At 41.9% G+C, this 27,123-nt stretch overlaps 1 protein-coding gene across 1 annotated transcript; it reads right to left on the minus strand.

The window, feature by feature from the left end:
* Positions 1-1,719: 1,719 nt before the first annotated feature.
* cmtm6 (CKLF-like MARVEL transmembrane domain containing 6) lies at positions 1,720-26,456 on the minus strand. Its single transcript, XM_083761661.1, has 6 exons — positions 26,402-26,456; positions 24,230-24,290; positions 17,295-17,484; positions 6,747-6,929; positions 5,763-5,861; positions 1,720-4,850 (listed from the first exon to the last, which is right to left on the minus strand). Exons 2-6 carry the CDS (start codon positions 24,268-24,270, stop codon positions 4,644-4,646), a joined length of 720 nt encoding a protein of 239 aa, XP_083617787.1. The 5' UTR covers positions 24,271-24,290; positions 26,402-26,456; the 3' UTR covers positions 1,720-4,643.
* Positions 26,457-27,123: the final 667 nt, after the last annotated feature.

Raw genomic sequence — 27,123 nt, forward strand, 5'->3', positions numbered from 1 at the left:
AGTTCCAATGTTATTATGAAATATAGCCCTTAACGCCCAAGTCGCCACTCTTAACTAGATTACTGTGGTTCAAGCATGCGCAATAAAGGATCCAGACGCCCCCTAGTGGGGCGTAAAATAAACATAACACTCGAAGATTGATCCACAAAGCAAGGTTTTAGAAACAAGATTTTACATAACCAAGGTTATGCATTTTGTGAATAAACGTTAAAATATGGCTGGATCAAACGTGTGTGTGGGTGGGGGGGATGATCTGTGTCCCCAGGTCATAAAAGCTTGTGAGCAAAACCACTATTCCAAAATACTTATCTTATACTTTTTAAGCTTTAACCATTAAAAAAATAACATTTGTACCTCAGAGTAGAATCCATTTGATCTGAGTAGAGGTATGCTAAAATGCCATGTGTCACCCACCATTATTCAGTTTCAGTTAAAAATTATAATCAAATTCAAACAAAATCTAAAATTTGAATTCTTATTATATAGTAGGCTATAGTTATGCTTCAGTTCTCACCAAATGTGTGATAAACGTATTTTAATGCTTAGGATAAAATCTTTAAATCCATTTTGTCCCCGACTTTACTGTAGGCCTACTGTGCCCCGGCCGTTACGCTGATGCAAATCCATTATGTCCCTTCTGTCACATGACTTCAGAAAGAAGCATTTTTTACAGGAACCCCCACTGTTTAATTTGCCTTTTTATCAATGTTTTAGGTTTAATTGCATGATTAGGCTACTGATGGTAAAGCATAACATGTCCCTCCTGCCCTGTTGCTCTTAAATATAGAGGAAATTTATACATTTTCATAATTCTGAAAATATGGTTAATCTTACTGTGCAAATGTTACAATCAAATCTTACAATGTGCTACCGCATATGCTTCATTACATGAGTAATGGCCATCTTTAGTATAAATATGTTATATCCATTTCATTGCAGGCCTACATATCTGTCAGTGAATGCTCCCGAGCCAGGCTGTTGATTACTATTGATAAATAACGTTGGAACTATTAAACATAAATATGAATGGCTAAGTTTAGAACAGTTTATTCTCATGTTTCTTTACTAGTTAGAATGTGTCAGTATGGCAGCAGAGGCCACCAGATGTTACTAGCAGAACACTGATTGACTGGTCTGCATGTTTGACTAGTCTGCATGTTCTTCAGTGAGTTAAAGAGTCTCTTAAAATGCAAAATTACACTAATTTGTGCTAGCCTGAGGTTTTAAACATAGACCAAGTAATGCTTTTCAAATACAAGGAAAGTATTTAAAAATCACCTTTTAATAAACAGTGTATCATGAAAACCTCCCTGACATAGGCTACTATGATAACTTATTATATCTCAAATAGATTTTCTTTCTACAATAAAATATGCTTTTGATCAATTCATTGCACAACATTATCAAATGCAAACTCACCAGGTTAACATAAGTAATGTTTCTATAACATACGAGATAATGTACTTTTATAGATATGTGTAACATGTTACAATGTTATGACATTGTTACAAAATAGGGAAGATCTACAAGCTGTGAACTTGTAGATCGGCTATTTCCACTAGTCATGTATGGTGCATGTATGTAAGTGGTTAAGTTAAATAGAAGGAAGAAGCTCAATGTTCACAGCCAGCCAAAATGACACGACAACACAGACTAAAGTAAATGTTTTCTTCATAAAAAAAAAAGGAAATGAGGTTTGACTCGTGATTCAACACGGGCTGGTTTGTTACAGCATGTTTCATTCATACAACATGGCAGACATTTTGCAAAAAATAAAAACAAGCAAGCTAAAAAACAAAACAAAACATAAAACACGCACAGAACAAAACAATGCGGAAAACAGAGGACGTTTGTTATTCACCTTATGTTTGTTATGTCCCCGTATGCGCAATGCAATCATTTGTGTTATGTTATATGTATGCTTTGGCAATGTAAGACATATTTTAAAGATTTCTTAAAGAGAGAGATAGGGACAGAGACAGCGTTTCCAGACCTGAGCCGACAGCCGCGGACGTTTTCTTCTATTGGCCAGCGTCTTTTCCGGCTTTTTAGATAGCTGGTGGATGGAAAAGAAGCTCCACCCACGCGGCTGAATGCCGCTCCGGCCAGATTACCGGAAACGCTTCCCCCCCGCAGCAGTCAGCCGCATGGTGGGTGGAGCTTAATTTCCATCCACCATCTGTCTAAAGACCCAATGCTGGGTACCGAAACCTGAAAACGCGACCAACTTCAGCGCAATAAAAACAACACAGCCAACGCCGGACAAGCTGATAGATATTGCGGAGCTTGTACGAAAAAATGTCATTACATGGACAGCAGGACGTTATAAAGGCAAACTTCATGTTCCTTTCCGAGCAATTTATGATGTCAATACTATATGACGTCACTCATCTCCATATTTGGGAATAGAACTGGGACAGACAGACAGACACGATGCACAGCCAGATTCCTAGAATGTGTTCCTCTATAGAGGCATGGACTTGTTTAGGTTTAAAGGAGAAGTCCGGACTAGCGCTCTTTTTTTTTTACCGTAATCTAATGAGTGGCAAAACAATTAAAAAAGAAATATCCATCCCGAGCGACGAGCGTACCTCAGCTCCGGCTTATCACTAAATTCTCCAGCAATTATTATTTTTATAATTTCCCAAATGGGCTGTCGTAAAAGGAAAACTGCTGCAAAAACGCCTCCGTCATGCTCAGAGCTACGGAGCGCAGGAAATGTTTTATTTTTTTATCGTTTTGTTTTTTCCCGCCTTACCACTTGTTAATGGATATAATAAAGATTACGGTGAGACAAGCGCTAGTCCAGAATTCTCCTTAAGCCTTTACAAAGCATCATTGATTAGCCGATACAGTATTGACTGTTGATAAAAAAAAACTGCTTACACATGTGACAATATGAAAGTACATGTCATTACACGTGGCTGGAGTATCAAAGCAAACTATATGTTCCACGACAGAGATATGCTTTGATGTGACAGGACAGAACCGTTTCAAATGAACAGGATGTTCTGATAGAAGACAGTGAATAGGTTATCTCGTCATAGCACACGCAAAGGCACGGGCACAAATAATAAAAAGCTGATTAATACAAAAAGAAGAGATCTGAGAAGTATTTTTGTTTACGTGTGAGAGGAGGGAGTGGCTTTGAACAACAACACAGAACGAACCCGTCAGTCAAATGTAGTGAACTGGGAGACTCTTATGTGAATATTAACTGGGATATGTACTGGAGAGTGGAGACTGTTATGGTATTATAATTATGAACTGAGATATGTACTGGAGACTGTTATGTGAATATGAAATGGGATATGTACTGGATACTGTCATGATGTGAATATGAACTGAGATAAGTACTGGAGTGGAGACTGTTATGATGTGAATATGAACTGGGATATGTACTGGAAACAGTTATGGTAGTATAATTATGAACTGAGATATGTACTGGAGACTGTTATGATGTGAATATTAACTGAGATATGTACTGGAGACTGTTATGTGAATATCATAACAGTCAAAGGTTAGTGAACAATGAGTTAAAGGCCTAAACAATATATTAATTTTGAATTATTTAAGACCCTTGTCACCCAACTGGACACTGTTTCGGTGTCATATATGCATGTATATGTATGAATACTGGGAGGAGACCCCGGGGCAGACCAAGGCGCAGTTGGAGGAAACGCATCGACTCACTGGCCTTGGAATGTCTCGGGAGCCCCCCAGGAGGAAGTCACTAACGTTGCTCGGGAGAGGTAGGTCTGGAGCTCTCTGGTGGAGCCGTTGCCCCCGCGACTCAAACTACGGATAAGCGGTTGAAGATGGATGGATGTATGAATACTGATGTATTCAAATGCAGTTTAAACCGTCAACTCTATTGAATGTGCAAGGGAGAAGTCACACTTCATGCAAACAATCATGGGAATGTATTGCCACGTAAAAGCAGGGCCACGTTTAACCGAGAGAGAATGTAAATAACGCAAAATATAACATTTATATTTGTTGGCTGTCCTACACTAATAGATGGCATTAGCGTTCCAAAACCTCAGCATAGTAAAAAAATATTGATTGTTTTACATTTAGTTTAAAAACGTCATGTAAAAAAGAAAAGCTATTAAAAAGTGATTGTCATGTCCACGATAGTAGTTAGTGGACTTGAAAACCACTCGAACCCCATTGCGCTCAGTTGAAACGGGGTCCCCCAGAGCTCTGTACATGGCCCGTTAGTATTCCTCTCTACACCAAAATGTCTTTGACAGAAATAGCCGATCTACAAGTTCGCGACGCAAAACAAACATGACCCTTTGCAATTAAGTTTGTAGATCGGCTATTTACAGCGAATGTTTGCCCCCCTGGTATTCAAACAAGGCCATGTTTCCGTCGCTTATAGGTTCTGTAACAGGGTGAACCTTCTATCAGGATTCTGTTCTACTGTATGTGTGTGTGTGTGTGTGCGTGTGTGTGTGTATGTGCGTGTGCGTGCGTGCGTGCGTGCGTACGTGTATGTTTAGCGTGAACGTTTGTGTGTGTACATGTTGTTGTTGTGTGCGGTCCGGGCGCGCGCGCAGACGCGTGTGTGTTTGTTGTTGTGTGGGTGAGCTTTGTGCCGTGCGTGTGTCTTGTGCCGTGCGCGCGCGTGTATCATGTCATTCGCCACCGGTGCCGTTGGGCAGGGGGTTCAGCCGCTGCGCTTCAGGCTCGCCTTCGGCGCCCTCTGCGCCCTCCTCGCCCTCCTCGCCCTCCTCCTCCTCCTTAACAACCTTCGGGTCCCATTTCGTCCAAGGATGGTCTGGCGTTCGGACGAGCACAACGAAGTCCACGAGGAACACCACGGCGGACATGAAGCCAAACGCCTGGGAGATGCACAGACAACACAAGGGGTTATTATTATAAAACCGCACACACACACACACCTACTATAACTATAGCCCATTCAGACCTGAGGTCAGAGGACGATTCTACAAAATGCTGAAAGTTTTCAGAAAAAAACCCTACGTCTCTACGTCAGTGGTTCTCAAAGTTTTTCACGTCAAGGACACCCAAAAACTATATGTAATTGGCCGCCGACCCCCATCGTTTCGTTGTTCCAGGGACCCCCCCCCCCCCCCAGAAGCAAAGATTTGAGTTAAAAGCCTTCACTCTGAAAGATTTGAGACACATTGTCACGATCTTTCAAAAACAGCAGATTTACAAGCTACGAGCTTGTAGTAGATCTGCTATTTTTCCAATCGCTAAAGTATAACACAAGGCTGAAAACACCAAATGGGGTTCCCATCCAGAATGGGCTAGAGCGGTGGGCTTTCAACCCTTGTCATATCAAGGTCCATCATTATTATTATTATTAGTAGTATTATTATTTTTAATCCCACGATTTTGCAACCCATTTTCATCACCCAGTGTCAATGATCTAATGTTATCCTGGGCGCTACACTTTTTCTGCCAACCTGGGGAGGGCAGAAAATGTCTGAATGTGACAGATAACCCATTCTGAACGGGAACCCATTTTGGTGTTAGCATCATGTCGTGCTTTAGCTATTGAAAAATAGCAGATCTACAAGCTCATATCGCGCCACCGAGTGGCGCGATATGAGCTTGTAGGTCTGCTATTTTTTTTATTTATCGAAGAACGACTGACATTTTTTTAGAATCTGATCTCAGGTCAGAATGGGTTAATCAGACCAGTGTGTGTGTCCAGTGGAAACCTCGTATGAATCTGATCTCAGGTCAGACTGGGTTAATCTGAATGTATATATATATATATTCACCGCTGCAGCGTGCTCCATGACAGTGCCTTCGTTCTGTATAGCGAACCACAGCGAGACGCTCACGAGCATAACAGCCATCCCAAGCGTGTACCCAAAGTCCTGGAAAGAAGAAAAAAACACACAAAAACGTTAATTACTTACAGTAAACTCTTTTCAAACGTGTCCGACCGCAAACTATTAACCATTTTTGTTACCGGTTGTGTCTACGATTTAGAGGATTTATAACCGCAGACATAGGCACAGACTAGAGATGCTCAAAACAAACCCCCCCCCCCCCCCCCCCCCCCCCCAGATAATCAAAAGTTTTATCGTAATGATTCAAGCTTAAAATAATTGATCTCTATGGAAAAATAATAATAATGGGAATCGGACCGATCGGTGGAACCTGAAAATGGCCGCAACTAGTGAGCATAGTCCTGCACGCACGCACGGAACCATCAATCTGGAACTTCCTTTCCGTCAAACCGGAAGAACAACAATAAAAATAAATAATAAAAAAAAAAGAGCGTGAATCGTTCTCTCGTAGCCTGCTTCTTTTATTGGGGGAAAAAAACCGGTTTGATGCTTTCGGCCTGATGACTACAAAATGACTACAACATGACATAACAATATCATCCTGATGACTACAAAACAATGACTGCAACAACATGACGTAATGATATCGTCCGCTCCCGACCGGACCCGAAACCCCGAAAAAGGAATGCTTCCCAGGCTACACCAAGGTTAATTAAATAAGGTTAGGAAGGGAAGACCATACGGTGGACTCCATGTTGCTCCCTGGAAGGAAAGAAACATGCGCAATGGGCTATATGCAGCCAACACTTCCGCGTTCCGTTCAGCTTCCTTGGTCTCAATTGCGCATGTTTCTTTCCATCCAGGGGAGCAACATGGAGTCCACCGTACGGTCTTCGCTTCCTAACCTCATTTAATTAACCTTGGGCTACACACACACACACACACACAGAGAGAGGTCGGAGGTCGTACCACTTTGGCCCAGATGTTCACTGTCATCCTAACTTTGGTGTGCAGGATGGTGCCGAGGCAGATGAGGAGCAGCAGTGTGAAGAGGAAGGCCGAACAGCTGGCAAACTCGAAGAAGTAGAGCGGCAGGCAGTTGTTGCAGGTGGTCACAATCTCCTCCAGCACGAAGGTCAGGAAGGACATGAGCTGCATTGGGAGAGCATTGTTATTGTCATATATATATATATATATATATATATATATATACACACAGTTCATACAGCTGGAAGGACAGGAGCTGGGGAGAGCACCGGACAGACCTCAACGTTATTGTCATATACAGTTCATACAGCTGGAAGGACAGGAGCTGGGGAGAGCACCGGACAGACCTCAACGTTATTGACATATACAGTTCATACAGCTGGAAGGACAGGAGCTGGGGAGAGCACCGGACAGACCTCAACGTTATTGTCATACAGTTCATAGAGCCGGTCGTCACCTCAGGAAGGACGGGATCCGAGGAGGGATAAACTTCATCGACATGAGATCTACAAGCTCATGAGATCTATACAAGCTCATAGCGTGGCACCGAGTGACGCGCTTACGAGCCTGTAGATCTGCTATTTTTTGTAAATGTATTTTCTAAGTCTTTGACTTTATATTCCTTCAGAGCAAACATTTTTTAACTCAAATCTTTGCTTCGGGGGGGTGGGGGGGGGGGGGGTGTCACTGGAACAACACAGAATATCATGTTAACCCATTCTGAACGGGAACCCATTTTGGTGTTAGCATCATGTCATGCTTTAGCTATTGAAAAATAGCAGATGTACAAGCAGATGGCTTGTAGGTCTGCTATTTTTGAAAAATCGAAGAACGACTGACATTTTTTGAATCTGATCTCAGGTCAGAATGGGTTAATCAGACCAGTGCGTGTCCAGTGGAAACCTCGTATGAATCTGATCTCAGGTCAGAAATAAAGAGCATCAATGAATACAGTGTCGGGTTGGATTATCCAATAAGGAGACAAACAATGCACACCTTTCAAAGTGGTTAAGAAATGCAGCAAAGTGCTTATAATATAATAAATTGATAAGTGTGTGTATGCGTTATATTCTATTAACAACCTAGTGTGTTAAGTCAGTTTTCCCAACCTTTTTTCTGCCAGGGCACACCTACATATACGGGGCGTGTGGGGGTTGTGTGTGTGTGTGTATATATACACTTTTTCCACACACACACACACACACACACACACACACACACACACACACACACCACCACCACACAGCTGCTACAATGTATTTGAAACCAGAACATCACATTTGTTCTCATATACACAAGATGGCAAGTTCTATATATTTAACAAATATATTTTAAATATTTAGGCCTATATATTTTATTTCCTGACCTACCAATGCGAATACAATTGCTAACTGCTTTCATCACGTCACGCATGGTCAACAAAGTTTGAGTACATGCAGTGCACATAGACAAAGTCAGAAAGTTACTTTCTGTGTGTGCAGTGTTGTGTGTGCCCGTGTCAGTCGCAATCTGGACACGCTGAATCACACATAATGTGACCAGTGCCAGTGGTTTAATATACAAGGGGGCCATGGTCATTTTTCAGTTCTTTACATATTATGAAACTGCACACTGTAACCTTTCATATGATGTATTGCTCATTGGAATTGGGGGGAAAATAAAGAAGATATGACCATTTGAAACTTGTTGAACCAGAATTCCCAAATTAGAGCATTCCCCCTTCAAAGATTTCAGCAGTGATCTATGACTTTAGGGGGCGCTGTTTTCCCTTCATTCCTCCATTATTCAACCAGCAGTGTTCCCATGTCTGCTTATTATAATTAGTTGGCCTTGTTTCTAAAGAAAAATAATGCATAGGCCTACTGTACCAATTTTATAATAATTTATAACCCGTTACTAAAAATGTATTTGACAAAAAAGAAAGTGTAGTTGATTATTTGGGCTTGTTTTTAAAGTGTAGTTGATTATGGAGAGTTGGTAACCAAGTGGACCCTTATTAGATCAGGCCTATGTAAATTTTCCAGATGAGTAGCCTACAAATAAAATAGCTATATTAGCCTGTTATTATTATTTGTCTCCAGGGACAAGATTTGTATTGTTGTAGATCAGGCCTATGTAAATGTTCCAGATGAGTAGCCTACAAATAAAATAGCTATATTAGCCCGTTATTATTATTTGTCTCCAGGGACAAGATTTGTATTGTTGTAGATCGGCTATTTTAGCTTATTGTGGTCTTGTTTTCATATACCGGGTTGCTTATTTCTCAGAACCTGGCAACCCCGCGATAGCTTTTTAGCTTACGTTTAGCATTATATTGATATCAATCCTGTAGCTAAAACAAGTACATATCGCGCTATATTACATATCGATGTGATCTGCGTTATTATGACCTTAATTTTCATGGCAGGTACATTCCAAAGTAACTAATAATAGCCACGTTATGGTGACATAATGTTACAATGTTTACATTGTGTTCTTCTTCTGCTATTGGAAACAGGAAGCCATTTCAACATGTTCCATTGTTCTGATTCACCAGTGCCCCCATCTGGAACATTAGCTTTAGGCGGACCGGAAATAAACACACTTTTTACAAAATACGATGGTTAATACTTCTTTCTCTGCTATTTCTGTTAGCCAGTTAGTAAAAGACTAGTATTATCTTCAAAAACGATTGTGTACAAAAAGCGGAATTTTAGCGGAATTTGCATACTTTAAGAGGAAAGCTCTATTTTCTGGTTAGCATTTGTTAGCAATGGTTAATCCAATCGTTAAAACATTACACATAGTGACATGTTTAAGCAATTAGAACGACTTAATGACACTAAAACGACTTTCTGATGGAATAAAAACATTCTTTAACATTCCAACTGTGTTAATGTGGCTAAAAACGAAAACCACCACAAAAAAAAAAGAATGTATTTTATTCAATTGTGAAGTTAAAGTATTGGCGACTTGTGGTTGAAATCACTGGACTGGGACACATATGTTTGTAAACGGCAGTCAGGCAAGAAATACTTCTCCCTAAAGTTCCCATGAAGTTCACTTGAAAGTTACGTTTGAGAAACGCATTATACATTTACGGTATGACAACAGCGAACGTTATTCTGAAACGTGAAGGACCCGGCACCTGGCTGCTAGTGGCTACTCTGCTTCTCTCTTGTGTCGTCTCTCACTCGTCTGCCGTTACTTCTCCACATGCAGTGGTGGAGTTGAGCTGTATGTAGCTCCGCCCTGGCGATTTGTAAGCCCATCACTGCCGCTTTTGCAACACAGTGTGGGCTTGTAGGTCAGCTTAAAAGACAACAGCAAAAAGCAGGCTGGAACGCACAGAGGTATTGCTGTGTTTCAGGAGAGTAGGTGATGTGTAAACAAAGCTAACATTAGCATTTCTATGGCCGAGGGTCGTTAGACTGGTGGGGAGGGGCAACAACAACCGCAGGCAGCCCAGTATATATTGCTATCGGGGGAGGGTCTGCCGTCGGGGTTACTTTTCTTCCTGGAATTAAAAACGTCTGGGTTTCCGAGGCTACTTTTGTTCAAATCAAACGGCACACCTGGCCATTTCAAAATGGCACACTAAAGTGCCGTGGCACACAGGCCACAGGTTGGGAATCACTGTGTTAGGTGACTAAACAGACAGTAGTGTGTGTGTGTGTGTGTGTAAATGGTGCATTTATATGGCGCTTTACATACAGTAGATTGGGCATTACAGTCACACACCGATGGCAGAGGAAACAATGCAAGGCACTAACCTGTGTGTGTTACTGTGTGTGTGAGAGGGAGAGAGGGGGTTGTGTCTGCAAATGGGTGTTCATAACCTGGCTGCTTCCCCATGGAGAGCGTGCGCGCACACAGCAAACCAACTTTTGTTGTTCTGTGCGTGTTACTAGGTCGGTTGTCGGTGTGCATGTTGTGTTAACGGCTGTGTGTGTGAGAAACGACACGGTGTGTATCGGTGTTAGTGTGCTCGTGCGCGCACACACACACACACGTACGTTCCAGAACTTCCAGTTCCACTGCCTCCACAGCAAGCCAAGAACAGAGAGAATGACAGGAAATGTTACATTTTTAACGACGCTCTGGAAGAACAGATATTCAAAGATTTCAAGTTTTCTAATATACCAGATCTACAAGCTCATAGTGTGGCACTGGGTGCCGCGCTATGAGCTTGTAGATCTGCTATTTTTTCAACAGCCAAGGTATAACAACGCTTCAAACACCGAAAGGGGTTAACAGAGAGACTCTGCAGAGCTTCCACCCCCAGCACCCACATAGAACCCCCCCCCCCCCCCCCCCCCCGACACACACACACACACACACACACACACAACTAGTAGGAGAAGTACACACAGGTGGTCAATCCTTACATGGACTTTAGTCTATAGCCATCACACACACGCACACACAGTCCTCCTGGCAGAGAGGGTGCCATCACAAATTCCATCTACTAATAATACATTAGACTAATCAATATCACAATGATTGTTATATGAATGCCATCTATACCACAGGAGTGATTGATGCATGTTATCTAGAATCTAGTAAAATATGTTATTACAACGACATCAAGGGCTGTCAAAACACATTTTAGTCGACTAAATCAACAGTAGATTTAGTCGACTAAAATCGTATGACATTTAGTCTAGTAAACTAGTCTTAGTAAACTAGACTAACACTAGAACATTCCAGGTGACTAAAACTAAGTGAAAACTATTCAAGAGACTATGACTAAAACTAAAATAGAAATTTTCTGCCAAAAACAACACTGGTCTGCAGCAGTGTTGCTAAACAGCAATCCTGCCCAATGCTGAGCTAATGTGACGCGCAGGTTTAGTCTTGTATAATAAGATACCACAGGAGCACGAGTTTGTGATCGACTTCTTTTGGCTCGTGTTTTATTTTACTCGTATATGCTTTGTGTGTATTCATTTGGGGGGAAAACAGAGAAAGGCTGGTTTGTTTGTGCGCCCGACACTTGAATACAACACAGCATTCCTCTGAGAGAAGTTGCCAGTGTGTGTGTGTGTTTCAATTCCATCTACTGTGTGCGCGCCAGGATGTACCGTTATAAAATGTAAGAAATAATTGGACAGACATGAAAGACGCTTTAGAACACAACATGACAATTATGCAGTAAAAACACTCAAGCTGCATTTTGTGGTTTTTAACTCTGATGTCATGATTTATATTGAAATAGTGACAGAGCCCTATTCCTTCTACACACTAACTGGTCAGCTTCCGACCCTGGATAGCCCATCTCCCATGCTCAGGACCATTCTCTCAGGGTACCTCTTGTCCTATGTATATAGCTCCCAGCCTTATATATATATATATATATATATATATATATATATAAGGATTATTTATTATATGTTCCATGGTTGTTTTGTCTGTACAGTATGTATGTGTATAGTTTCATGTTACAAAGTGGACCACAATGGAAACAAGCGAAGGCTTTTTTGTGTCTAAGTCCATTTGGCGTTTTTTTTAAATGATGTCATTTTCTGTAATTTTCTTAAACTGCCAATAAAGTATTCTATCTATCTATCTATCCACTGACATAGAAACATAGGGGTATTTCGAAAACTGTCAGGATTTAGAAGACATTTGTAGAATCGACCTCAGGTCTAAAATGGAGAGAGGTGGGTAGCAGAGCTACTCGCACCACACTGACTGAGACACAACAACAACAGTACACATGCTGAGATAGACATAAAAGAAACGTCTTTCATTTAAAGCTACATATATATATATATATATGTGTGTCTCTCCAATAGAGCACAGAAGTCCGATGTCAATATCGGTAGAGGGCGCCAAGTCCACAGGTTCATGTACTTTTTATTTTAATTGTAATAACACACCTCACACCTCGACATGAAAACCTTTGACAAACAGTTTTCCCCCCCCCCTGAAAACTGTCAGGATTCAGAAGACATTTTGTCTAAACGGGTTAAAAAAGCAGCACACGTTTCAGTCTTGGGTTACCGTTCGGTGGCTTGTGACAGTTTGTGACGGCGCGGGTAGACAAACATGCCCAGTCAGTCACACACACACCCACACACTCCGTCACACATGCACAAGCATGCACACACGCACACACATGCTGCATTTTACACATTGATGCGAAAGTACTTGCACACTCCATAATTATATAGTTTACAGTATGTGGGGTTACAGCTAGGGATGCACCGATCCGGCTTTTTGGCATTCGATACCGATTTCGATACATGGGGGTCCAGTATCTGCCGATACAGAGTACCGATTCGATACCCTCCACAAAGAAACGTAATAACCTATTAAGCTGTATGCCTCACTGTGTGGAGTCTGGAATCATTATTTTCTGTAAGGCAACATCAAGGCTTGACTTAAACATTACTTTCCCAACTTTGTAAAACAAAATGTAACAAACACAGATATAAATGCACTGAATTATTTATTAAATAACTGTGCAACAATTAAACCAGGTTAATGTGTGCGCAGGCTAGCCTGGCTGCATTCCACATGTTATACTGTCAATACTACACTGCTGTGTCACAGAGGTAGAGTTGTTTTCATACTGTAATTACACATAATTATCGAATCGGATCGGATAATGGATCGGCCACCGATCCGATACCCGATCTAGAATTTTAGCCTGGATCGGCACCGATCTCCGATACGAGTATCGGATCGGTGCATCCCTAGTTACAGCTAGACAGCTGAGAGGGAGACAGTGTATAAGAGAGACAGACAGTAGGACAGCTGAGAGGGAGACAGTGTGTAGGAGAGACAGACAGGACAGCTGAGAGGGAGACAGTGTAGGAGAGACAGACTCCTGCTCTTTTGACAGCAGTACTTTGATTTAGTTTGAGTCATATTAGTCTTTTGAATAAGATTCCGTTACGTCATATCTGAAATGTTTTACTTTTAGTCTAGTTTTAGACAGTTGACTAAATATCAGAAGATTTCAGTCGACTAAATCTACAGTCAATTCAGTCTACTAAAATGCTGGCCTTGATGGCGTCGTAATCATGCCTGATTTTAGACTTGATTGCATGCTGAAAATAGAGGACATAGCATGCAAAAATCGAGTGGCAAAGTGAGTTTAACCCGTTTAGACCCAAGATCGATTCTACAAATGTCTTCTAAATCCTGACAGATTTCTGAAAAACCCCATGTTTCTATGTCAGTGCTTCTCAACCTTTTTCATGTCAAGGTCCCCCAGAATTATCTGTATTTGGCCGTGGACTCCCATCTGAAATTATGTAGTTCCAGTTCCAGATAAGAGTTCAAAACGTCCGCTGTGAAATAATATATATTCAAAGATTTGGCCACATTTTCACGATAAAAAAAGAAATAGCAGACCTACAAGCTCGTACCGCGGTACTCGGTGCCGCGCTATGAGCTTGTAGATCTGCTATTTTTCAACAGCTAAAGCATAACAATGCTTAAAACACCAAAAGGGGATCCCGCCCAGAATGGGTTAAAACGCAGACTCAGCGAACGTTAACGGTCAGAGTCACAACTGACCAGAACCCAACCTCACTTTCACTTCCCCCCCACTTTCACTTCTCCATTTCTCAACAGATTTGTCTCTGGGTGGAGAAGCTAAGACATCACGGGAACCCCTTTTGGTGTTTTAAACATTATGTTATAATTTTGCTATTGAAAAATAGCAGATCTACAAGCTCATAGCGCGCCACCGAGTGGCGCGCCACGAGCTTGTAGGTCTGCTATTTTTGAATAATCATAAACATGTGGTGCAAAGCTTTGAATATATACTCTTTCAGAGCGAACGTTTTTAACTAAAATCTTTGCTTCTGGGAGGTGGTCCCTGAAACAACACATTGTCAGATGGGGGGGGGGGGGGGGGGGGGGGGTCAGTGGCCAATTTCATATATTCTATTGAGAACCACTGATATAGAAACATGAGGTTTTTCAGAGCAAAATACATTTAAAAAAATATTTTTTTTTAAATTTTGACGTCAGGCCTAAATGGGTTAATCTGCACTTTGATTCACCCCCCGGACAGAGCTTCTCTCTGCTTCTTGCAGAAACAGCCAGTTCCTTGTCGTTTGATCATACAAGGGGAAAACTGTATTTTGTTTTTAAACGTCAGACAAGGGATGGTTTGTTTCCCATCCTGCGAGGTGAGAGATAAGAGCTGACTCTAGGCCAGTTGTGACGTCCTAACTTTAGGATAAAACAGATGAGAGGTGAGAGATAATGAGTGCAGACCGTAAACTCATCGCACTTGTTTGTGTCCTCGTAAACAATCCTACTTCCCAACCTGAACAGCGCACGTTATTTACAAAATCACAAAAGCCAAAACAGGGTTTTCTTTCACCGCTATGTGACTTAATCCATTTTGGGGCGGGAAACCCTTTCGGTGTTAGCATTACGTTATGCTTTAGCTATTGAAAAAATAGCAGATCTACAAGCTCTTAGCACGCCACCGAGTGGCGCGCTATGAGCTTGTAGATCTGCTTTTTTTTCTTTCTTTTTTTTATCGACCGACATAGAAACATAGCTTTTTCAGAAAACTGTCAGGATGTAGAAGACATTTTTTAGAATGCATGCAACGTATTATCCAATTAAACTTCATTGAATTGGAACCGCTACTATATTCTGATCTCCTGAAAAGAAACTGTCTCAGAGTCAGCGAGCGACAAACCACAAAAGGACTGCTTCCCCCCCCCCCACCCCCCTTCACACACACACATAAAACCCTAGCATTCCTAACATTCTGGACCTGTGTGGAGCTTGTAGATCAGGTGTGGTGTCCCAAGAGACACCACACTGCAGGGGTGCCCAAAAGGTATAGATTGCGATCTACCAGTAGATCACAAAGGCCTTGCAGGTAGACCAACATGACATGCCCCTAAAATAATATTTAATTTAAATATATTAAAAACGTATTTTTGGCATCTGTGTCACTTCAATTAAGTTGACTTGATTGATCCCCAGTTTTCCTTCCAGATTAGTCATGATGAATTAAACGAGAACCTTGCAAGATTTCCTTTTCTAGGAAGGAACAAGTACAATTGTCTTATAGTACCATGTGATTGACTAACTCAATTTGCCGTAGATAGCTACAGTACAATGCACCCTTTGCAGGGGGACTGTTGCATAATGTGCACTATGCGATGCCAAATGCTGAAATGATACATTGTGCAGCCCTGGACTATTAGACGATACTGTAATAGCCTACAGTGAGTGTACTCTATTACTGTTGATCATGGGTACATTTCCGAAATTCTCATTCTACTAACTCTGCCACCAAAATGTGGAATGCCACCTTCCATTAAAACCCTGGTTCCCAAACACTCTTACTTTTTGTTTGGTACATTGCGACACAATTATTATTTCCAATAAAGCTAAAACCTTTCACAAAGTAAAAACAGAATTCAATGATTTCTTTCCCCCCCAGTAAAGGTACTTGCAGACTGGATGTGTTTTCCGTTAAAGGGATAGTTAAGATTTTTTGAACTTAAGTTGTATGAAAAGAAATACTTGCCATTAATGTCGTGGTTAAAACTGTATGAATTGATTGCCAGAGTCCCGTGGTGGGAGTTCTGCTCTGGTTTTGGTGAAATATCAAGCAGTTCCGGTCATTTTGTGGGGGGCACTGGGGGCCACGCAGTAAAGGTAAATTAATCCACAAAACTAACGTTATTTGTATTGTTGACCTATTTCTAAAATATTAGTGCAACTTTCGTTGTTTTTTTACCTCTCTATCACACATGTTTTTTGTGTCCATATCAATACGCCCAAAAAATAGTTCCATGTGATGGAGGGGTCAAAGTTGAACGAAAGTCACGCTAATATTTTAGAAATAGGTCAACAATAAAAATAAAAAAACGTTTGTTTTGTGGATTATGTCCGTGTTCACCTATGTGTTGGTTCACCTATGTATGTGTTCATGAGCACCAGTATGACTGACTACCAGTAGGGGCGCTGTTGTGCCAGAAACGGAGAGGAAGAGATAGTATTAGTGCTGCACTGTTGCCTGCTAATATGAGAGAGAGAGAGAAAGGAGAGGAGGGGGGTCCCTGGAACTACATATTTTCAGATGGGGGTCGGCGGTCAAATACATATAATCTTGGGGGTCCTTGACATGAAAATATTTGAGAACCACCGATATAGAAACATGGGGTTTTTCAGAAAACTTTTCATGTCAAGGACCCCCAAAATGACACACTAATCCCCCCCCCCCCATTCATCGTTTCTGCTTGAGAGAGACCAGATGCCGGTAGGAGGAGGCAACTTGTGAACTCAATACTGTCGCAATGTGGTGGAGTCAGGTTACAAATAAGCAACTGCCCTTTAGAAACGAGACTCCCCCACCACCCCCTCCCAAAAACCAGTATTTACAAGCAACTATACAGAAAAACAAGCCTAAAGTCGCTTATAATAAGGGGACATGAACAACACTGGAAGGGGAAAAAAAAAAGGAGGTGCACGTTTTACGCCACTGAGGTAAATGCAAATTCTCATAGAAAGAAGGTGTCATGGGTTTTTTTCTCTCACTCATTTCTACTCAGTACGTACCACTTCAGCCACTTTGATCACACATCTCCGCCTGGACAGTATCTCCGTAGGGACAACGAAGATCTCGGCCAGGGTCAGGCGCTTAGTCTCGGGTTCTTCTTCCTTTTCTTCCGGTTCTTCCTTGGTCGTGGTCGGGTTGTAGACATGGTGCGGTTCACCGTTAGGCCTGCTTTCTGGCATGATGATGGACCTGGATGGGACAGAATGGACCACCGGAATGGAATATAGATCAGATTCTAAAAATGTTCTTCTACATCCTGACAGTTTTCTGAAAAAGCTACGTTTCTATGTCAGTGGTTCTTCCGATTTTTCAAAATAGCAGACCTACAAGCTCGTAGCGTGCCACTCGGTGGCGCGCTATGAGCTTGTAGATCTGCTATTTTTCAATAGCTAAAGCATGACATAAGGCTAACACCAAAAGGGGTTCCCGCCCCAAAATGGGTTAAACCCTATGTAGGTGCCAATTGTCAATGTTTATGTTTAAGTGAATTCATGATTAAAGGACCTGTAGGTGGCGACGAACTTATTAAGCCACCGAGAGGCTAAAAGCGGGGAAATGTACTGCCAGACGCGCTGCATGCCAAGGACTCACTTCTCCAGTGTACTCCGTTTTTATTCATTTATTAAAGTTATATTAAAACATCGTAACAAAGTGCGTTGTGCAGAATCTTATACAGATAGCAGCATGGCGTTTGCGTTTGTAAAGCGGTCAGCAAAGTTGGACTTCCCCGTCGTTCACCCCCTCTCCTTCCATTCATGAAATGACACCAGTGAACAGCTGACTTTACTACCTGTCTGACACCACCCAACACCACGTGACCATAGTAACCATAGCAACCCATCAAGCTGTCTAACCTGTCCCCAACATTCCGGCCCCTAATTATTACACATAAATACACAGTAATAATTATCAAGGCATTAATTCATATAGAAAAACACATTACATTCTTTCTCCAACCGTTTGTCCTTTTTTGCGATTGAGTTCCTAGTTCAGTAGACCATTGCAGGTCTTGAATCGAGCAACTCGCAAAAACACGAATAATCCGAAGTCATGAAAAAGTCAAAGTATTCCAATGTCAAGAAAAAGTCACTTGTAATCCAAATCCATGGAAAGAAGCGACGCCCTCACAACTCCTGAAGAGGGCAGATCTGCAGAGAAGCTGGTCCGGGTCTTAATCCGAACCTGTCACACAAGTCCATTCCTGTCTGGCATGAATTAAGTTAGGAAGTTCTGCTTGATCTTCGTCCATTTCTGTCGTTCCTGCGCTTTCCACTTCACCGGCTCTATGTCCTTTACGGTGCTCTCCTGGGCAGACTTTTGATCGTCGAGTGGCTTCTGTAACTGCTTATTATGCAGTTCTCCAGTGTGAGAGTTTTGTTTCTCAGAGAGTTCCTTCTCCACAGCTTTCTCCAGTCCGCCTTGTGAATGCTCATGAATCTGAAGAATCTTGAGATTCATCTCCAGAAGCTGCTTACTGCTCAACACCTCGGCCAGTTCAGCAGAGAGTGTCTCCAACTCAGTCTGCTTTATGTACAGTCTCTCCGAGGGTTTCTGGTTTGTGTCTTCCACATGTGCCTGGAGTCCTAGATCTCTCTCTTTCAGGATGCTCAGCACCTCTGCTCTATGTGTTTCTTTGGGGTCCCCCAGAGTAGTAAGGTGCTGCTGGGTTAGGGCATCCAGCTGCGGCTGTCGAGCTTCCTCAAATGCAGGCGTTTGCTCCATGGTCTTCAGTAATGATCCAACCAGCTCCACTGTCTTGTTAGCAATTTCCAGAAATTCCAGCAGTTCATCCTGGTTGTTTTCAGGGAATTCTGACTTAAATTGCTGGTTCCAGAGTTCATCAAGAGTGACAGCAGAGATTCTGTTAATGCTGATGGCAGGTTGGGTCATAGGTTCATCACTGCCATCTCCTCCAAGTGATCCATTTACAGTCCATCCGAGCATAGTCTTTACTGCATATGGTCCTCCATTCACACCTCGGATGACTTCCAGTGGTTCCAAGACTCTAGGAACATTCAAGCCAATCAGCATCTCCACGTCTGCATTTATCTGTGGCAGATAGACGTGCTTCAGGTGAGGCCATTTTTCCAAATCTTGCTGCCGTGGGACGTTACTTCTATTAACAGGCATTTGGTGTTGTGCAAATGTTTGAGGCATTTCGCAGTAACAGTCACTGTCCAATCCAGCGACTTCCAAGTCAGATGCAATGCAACTGTCAACCACCCTTTCTTGGCCCATGGTGCGTAAAATAATCCTTGTTTTCCTCCCTGAGAGTCCCAGTTTATCCATCAGACCCATTGTGCAGAAGGACGCTGTACTCCCTGGGTCTAGAAAGGCATACGTTTCCACTGACCTTTGACCTCCCTTTTCCTTCACCTTAACTGGTACGATGGCAAGCTTACAATTTCTATCACCGGCCCCAGTAAGACCACCGGTATGGACTTCAACCACTGCTCTGTCTGAGTCATTCCTGACCTCCTCTGCATCTCCATTCTCAGGGTGGATGTGGAGTAAGGTGGGGTGCCGTGCACCACATGTCTTGCAAGACAGACGTTTCGTACACAGTCTGCTGATGTGCCCTGCAGCGCACAAGCAACCAAAGCAGACTCCATTCTTCTTCAGGAACTCCATCTTCTCACTGTGAGCTCTCCCCTCCAATAAAACACATGACTCCAGTGCATGTGCACTATTCTTGCAGAAAAGACAAGTCTTCTCGGGTCCATCTTTGGCTTCGTGTTTCAAATGAATGTCTCTTTCAACAGTAGATAATGTTGTGGCAAAACTGCTCCCTCTTGCCTGGAAATGGGGCACAGGTTTAGCCCTGCCAGTTTCCTTGAAAGCCCCCATCATTGGAGCATCTTGTATGTCTCCGAATACAGGGTCTGTAGCGATTCTCGCCTGTCGCTCAGTAAAAGTTACAATATCAGCAAACAAAGCTTGTTTGTGATGCCTTTCCTGGATGTTACATGCTTCTGTTCTCCACTTGTCTCTTAACTCGTAGGGCAGCTTCTTAATCACAGAGAGCATGTTTGCAGATGTATTCAAGTCACATAGGCTGCACACATTTTTCATGGCATTGCAACAGCCTCGCAAGAATAGGCTGTATGCTTGTAGGGCTTTACCATCCTCAGACTTAATTGCTGGCCATGAGAAGATTCTATCCATATAAGCAGATGCTATGACGTGTTCATTTCCAAAATGTTCTTGGAGCAAAGCCTTTGCTGTAGCGTATCCAGTGCCATCAGTCATGTGTTGACAACTTCTGACTAGCTGTTGAGGCTGCCCCCTAGTGAATTGCTCTAGATAGTGCAAGAGATCGACAGCGTTGTCAGCCCTCCTTTCTATGGTCTGTTCAAATGACTGTATAAAACCATGGTACTGCAGAGGATCGCCATCAAACAGTTGGATCTCTCTTTTAGGTAGTGAAGCAATGCATTGCTGATGCACCAACATTGAAGTTATCTCATTTTGGTTTTGCATTATGGCCGTCATGTTGTTCTGTTCACTGGTGGTGTTCCTAGAAGTATGTATGTCTCTAGCCTCTGGGGCCATGCTCCGTGCCTGTGCGGGCGCTGAGGGCCTCTGTAGATGTTTGACTCCATCATGTTGTCTTTCCTGTGGCCTTGTGTCCCCTCCAACAACTGTAGGTTGTCCTCTTCCTATCCCATCCTTGTGTGATAATGCCTCTGTATTAATATTGAGGCCACTTTCGAAGTAGGATTCCATTCCGTCCAATTTCTGAGAAGCAGCACTTCCTACTCCAGACCCAGAGGTTCTCAAAACATTTAATTTTGCAGCTGATTCGGCTATGTCTGCTTCAAGCTGAAATTGTTCCTTTCGTTTTCTTAGTTGAGCTTCCTGTTCTTCAAGAGCATGTTTTTGTGCAAGCAACCTTTGCCGAGCCACTAAACCCGCCATTTCAGCCTCAACCATGACACATTGTGATGCAGTGGAGGACACCTTTGAACCGTGACTCTCGCTGTTTGCGTTTGATATGCTGTCCCATGGCCTAACATCCTCCTGAGCATCATGAACATGATTTGACTGGGGCAAAGTCACGTCCACATTTTCCACGTATCCATGATCTCCATTTTCCTCCTCAGCAGCCTCATGCTGCATAGGCCTTTCAATAGGCCTGCACTGAGCCTCTAGCTGAGGTTTATTTTGGGGTCCTATAATTTGTGAGAACCAGGCATAAACATCCTCAGTGAGACCATCTTTATATTTGTTAACATTTGAGAACCATTCATTTTGTTTTCCTTGTTCATCGTGTGGAATAAGAGTTATTTGAGAAACATATAGTTCATTAGAAATGTGAGACAATTGCGTCAAAGCATCAAGTTGTTCTTTAACCAGTGAAACGTTTTTGGCATTTTTCATGAGCTCTTTGATGGAGGTCATCAGAGCCTTTATTTCATTCACTTTCCTTTTGTGTTCCCTTTGGATTGATTCGATTTTATTTGCAAGAGCCTTTCCAGAGAGATTCATTTTCCTTTTTTCCATGTCCTGTTTTCCAACATTTGATCCCACTTTCGTTACACTCATTTTGAATGTGCAAGCAAATTACACAATGAGAATCCAATGCAAAGCCAGCCACATGAAAACAGTCACAGCGATCGGCGATCGCTCAGAGAACAATGCACGTTAATTGTCACGCACACGATACAGTTTAGCCCGGCGGGCGCACAATTGCATCCACAGCGCATCACAAAGACAATGTCAGTTTCCAGTTTCCACTCAGCGGCATAACCCGCTCAAACTGATCCAACTTTAGTTCAACAGCAGAACGCGACAGGGTTACATTACCGCTTGTCATTTGAAGTGCTCGGGTCCGGTTGTGTGTGTCCGTGGCTGTGTTCATTCAGCTGTGTTCATTCAATTGTTTGCGTGGCTCGTTTGCTCTGCGTCAACGTGTGACTTGTCGGGTCCTTCCATGGCTCTAATCGTTCCATTTGTGTCACTATTTGCTGACAATGTAGGTGGCGACGAACTTATTAAGCCACCGAGAGGCTAAAAGCGGGGAAATGTACTGCCAGACGCGCTGCATGCCAAGGACTCACTTCTCCAGTGTACTCCGTTTTTATTCATTTATTAAAGTTATATTAAAACATCGTAACAAAGTGCGTTGTGCAGAATCTTATACAGATAGCAGCATGGCGTTTGCGTTTGTAAAGCGGTCAGCAAAGTTGGACTTCCCCGTCGTTCACCCCCTCTCCTTCCATTCATGAAATGACACCAGTGAACAGCTGACTTTACTACCTTTACTACCTGTCTGACACCACCCAACACCACGTGACCATAGTAACCATAGCAACCCATCAAGCTGTCTAACCTGTCCCCAACAGGACCTATAACATAAAATTCAACTTTTTCAATTTCTTTTGTGTTTTTGGGGCTCCCATGTGTGTTTTCTATCCCCACAAATAACCAATTTTGAACAATCAGGCCTTCATGTCATATGGGTGTTTTAATGGAAATTGCTCTCAGAAACAGCTTGACTGATTTTGGCCTCATCGTGATGTCATCAATGTCACCCTTCTTTGTCTAATTCCTCCTTTTCTTCAGTCTTCAGTTGCAAATTTGCATTTCCACTTTGTTTACAATGTCCACCATTGTTGATTTTCCAAGCTGGCATGGAATGGAAACAAGCCTGGTTTTATCTAGCATGAGTATTATAATGACTCAAATATTAAATAATCTGCATATCAGCACATATGATACCTCTCCACCTCAGGACAGTGTGGTACTGCAGCTAAAACTGCTTTCAAAGTCCAGAAAGAATTGACAAGGCCTGGTTATATCAGAGTGGTGATTGAGGCTCAAACCATTAGAAATAACTTTGAGGGACATAGACAATATGATTATTAAATATTAAAAGTAGTTTTAAAATGCATGTTATTTGCGCTTTAAGATTAATAATTATTTTGGTTAAAAAAGGTTAAAAAGCTATGCTGGTTATTTGATTGCATCTCATGAGTGTCATGTGTGTGTTTACAAAGGTCTAGCTGACCTGACCCGAGTGTGACCTAATTATCCTTTGAGGTTGATGGGAGCCAATATTGTCCTTTGATGTTGATGGGAGCCAATTTGAGGCACCTGTGTGTATTTCTATTTGATGTCACAGTATTGTAGTCAGTTGGAGTCAGACATAGAAGGAAGCAACACAGTTGTTTGACCATACATTGGACTCTGTAACTTTTGGTGTTTTTTTCTCAGTAAAACCTTTTTATGAAAAGTCATTTTTGTCCTGTCGTTTGCGTACAACAACTGTTTTGTGTTTTCGTGAGGTCTACTCCACCAAGTGGTACATTTTTAAGAACATTTAGACGGAGTGCCATTACACCCTATGTAAAGAAGGAAAACGATATGCACATCCCAGTTTCAGAATACGGTGCTGGACCCAAAGAAATGACTGAATGAAGAAAGAAAGTGGAATGTCCACACACACACGATATATAGTTCTGCTCCCCGTCTTTTTTATTTCAACCTATAAATACAACAACGTTTCGCCCCTCCAGCAGAACCATATCGTGTGCGGACAGTACACTTTTTTCTTCATATACCCTCTCATAGACAAGTGGTTTTCAACCTTGTTTCATATATATATATATATATATATACATATATGTCCATTATTTATTCTGCATTTGAACCACGGACCACCATTTGATGACATTATGAGCCTCTCAGACCCAAGACCTAGAATAATTTATTTCCGTTGTCCACAATTCCATGCTGTATTGATTAGGGGGTGGATATTGCTTACAATCTCACGATAGATATGTATCACGATACAGAGCCCACGATACGATATATATATATATATATATATATATATATATATAATGATTATACGTTTATTCAAAATAATGACTACCGGTATGTTGCACAAATACAATAAAACACTTTGAAAGTGTTTTATTGGGTTTTATACCTTAGAGCTGTTGATGTCATCTTCAAGAGTTGTCTCACCATTTTTTTCCAGGTCTCCAGGTCTAGAAAACACAGAATGGGGGAACTTTACAGCCCTTCAGCTCTGAAGTATATTAATGACAAAATGCTAAATGTTGAAAATGAGTGGAATTCCCCTTTAACCCATAAAGACGTCTAAATTTAAAATTTTATTTTATTTTTTTTATTAATGATTTATCTTCTAAATCATCCAGTTTTCTGAAATAAATATTTTCACGATTTTTCGGCGCGCTATGAGCTTGTAGATCTGCTATTTTTCAATAGCTATTATAACATAATGTTTAAAACACCAAAAGGGGTTCCCACCCAAAATGGGTTAAAGCTACTTTCCCCTTCCGGGATTTGAACCCGGTTTCCTGTGAAAGTGCTGACATGTTTTTATACCATTGAGCCATTAGAGCTTCAGGTCAAAATGTGTCAGACCCTGTATCTAGGTGAGAGATATGACCTTTGACATGGCCTAAAGCAGTGGTTCCCAAAGTGGGGTCCGGGGACCCCTAGGGGTACTTGAGAGAGTTCCAGGGAGTCCCCAGCTAAATGATAATTAGGAACCAAATGGACCCTTATGGTTCTGTAACTCTGAGAGCGTATAAATGGAACCAAATAGACCCGTTTGTACACGCTCAGAGTTAAATTAACATTGATTTTACAATATAAATTGAGGGTCGCAGAGATAGAAATGCCATTAAATGGGGGGTCCGTACCCTAATGCATGTCAAACTGGGGGTCCTTGAAATTAAACGGGTTGAGAATCACTGCTAGAGCCGTGAAAATATTCTCTTATGGGGGTCCCTGGCATATCTTTTCAAACTAGTGTCAATTTGGGGGTCCTTGACATGGAAAGTTTGGGAACCACTGGTCTAAATGTCTATATTGTTTATATTGTACTAACATACTCTACCATACAGATTGAACAAAATGACATTGTATTCGTTAAAAGTTACATGGCCGTATAGCTCAGATAAGTAGGCCTGGTGGCCTATAGCCTACATTGTTTCGGTACTTTGGTGTTTAAACGTTTAGCATTCCTACTTTCTCTATATATAGTGTAAACTCTAAACAACCTCTCGTCTGGCTCAGTGGCTTCCTCGGCTCGGTTATGTGCACAGACTGCCAGGCAGCTCACTTTAGTCTGCTAGTAAAAATAAAATACACACTCAAATACATAAAGTATTAACCTTCTAATTCCTGTATGGATCGGAACAAAATAGCGTTCGAAACGTTAGTTGAATTGAGGTAGCCTATGTTTTTTATTTTATTACAATGCGTTTAAACGAGCAGCGAATTTTCCGGGTTCAGACCACAGCACAGAGAGTCTAGTGTAAACTCTAAACAACCTCTCTCTCTCCCCCTCTCCCATGCAATTAAATGAAGGTGAAGTAGGCCAAAACAAAAATGCACTAAAACGTGGCGAGTCGGAAAGCTGGGCCGAGTTCTCCCGATACCTATAGCTCATAGCCAAAGTTGTAGGCAACACGAAACAGAAAATGAAACTTTTTCTGCAAATTGCAGACAAGTCACAAGTTTCATTTTCTGTTTCGCAGACTGCAATACAAGCAACATTTAGGCAATAACTCACAAGTACATGTTCAACAGTATCAGATTAATTAGCATTGTAGTAGTATCATTGCCACTGTTTATGTAAACTGTAAAAAAGTGTCCTGTATTATAAAGCCCATATGGGCTGGGCTTCTTCGAAAGCACGACACTTAAATAAAGAAATCAATCAATCGTATAGCCTAATGGCCCATAACGTTAAAGAATGTCCTTATAAGTTATAACGCTATGGTCCAGACTAGAGCTACCCTATAAACGCCAATAACTATGTAAAAACAACGTCAACAAAACGAAATGGAAACGGTGTCGCTCGCCCAAAAAAATAAGCGATCTGCAAGCTCAAAATGGTGGCGACTCATTGTTCATCAGTGAGTTTGCAGATTGGAGGCCCAGTATAGGGACAACGCCTTGCCTTTACGATGTATACGTTACATCGTAAAGGCAACAAACAATAGATGTTCCATCTCAGTTGCGCGTGTAGTTAAATATAAGACCGGTTGAATAAAGGTTATGTAATATAATCGCTTTTCTGTAGACAAACCCAGCTACAAAACAAACAAAAAACAACCGTCCTCACCCTCCGCTGTACCTCCGCTGTGTGTTAGCTCCGAGAAGAGCGAACAAAAAAACCGGTTTCGTTTTTTGCGAAAGAGGAAACGTCTCAAAACTAAACTCGTGAAATAAGGCGTGATCAAGAAGCAGGAAGATAACACACGAGCGTTCAAATGGTGTAGCCTAGACTCACCGTCCTGTGTTGTAATCGTTCTTTCAGACGATTTCCTGTAGTATTGCTCTTTACTTGGATCAGATCGGAATGCGCGTTACTTCTCTGTCTTGTCTCTCCAGGCTGCACTGCTGCTGCTGCCTGCTGCGGTGTGGTGTGAGCCTGTGGTGGCACTGTCTAGTGAGCTAATCTAAGACGTCCGCTGGACGATCTCTTCAAAATAAGAGTACCCTCTAGAGTATTGAAAAAAGTTTAATTTGCACATTAAAACTACAAATTAAGCATTTAAATGATGCTATAAGACACACATTATGTTTCTGTGTAAAAATAAGTAATTAAATAATAATAATAATAATAATAATAATAATAAAGTTATCTAAATGGATAAATGCTATTCACTGGAGTGCATGGACTTTATAAAGTGGACACTGGACAAAAGACGGCTCCGCGAGGCAACTATCTGGACATACCCACGTTTTCAGGGAGATGTGCTCTACCACACCCCACTCTCCGCTAAGCGGGAGAGGTGTAAAATTCACAGCAGCAGACCTTCTACTGGGGTCAATGCTCAAAAA

The sequence above is a fragment of the Protomyctophum parallelum genome, assembly GCF_964188405.1.
Source record: "Protomyctophum parallelum genome assembly, chromosome: 3".
NCBI lineage: Eukaryota > Metazoa > Chordata > Actinopteri > Myctophiformes > Myctophidae > Protomyctophum > Protomyctophum parallelum.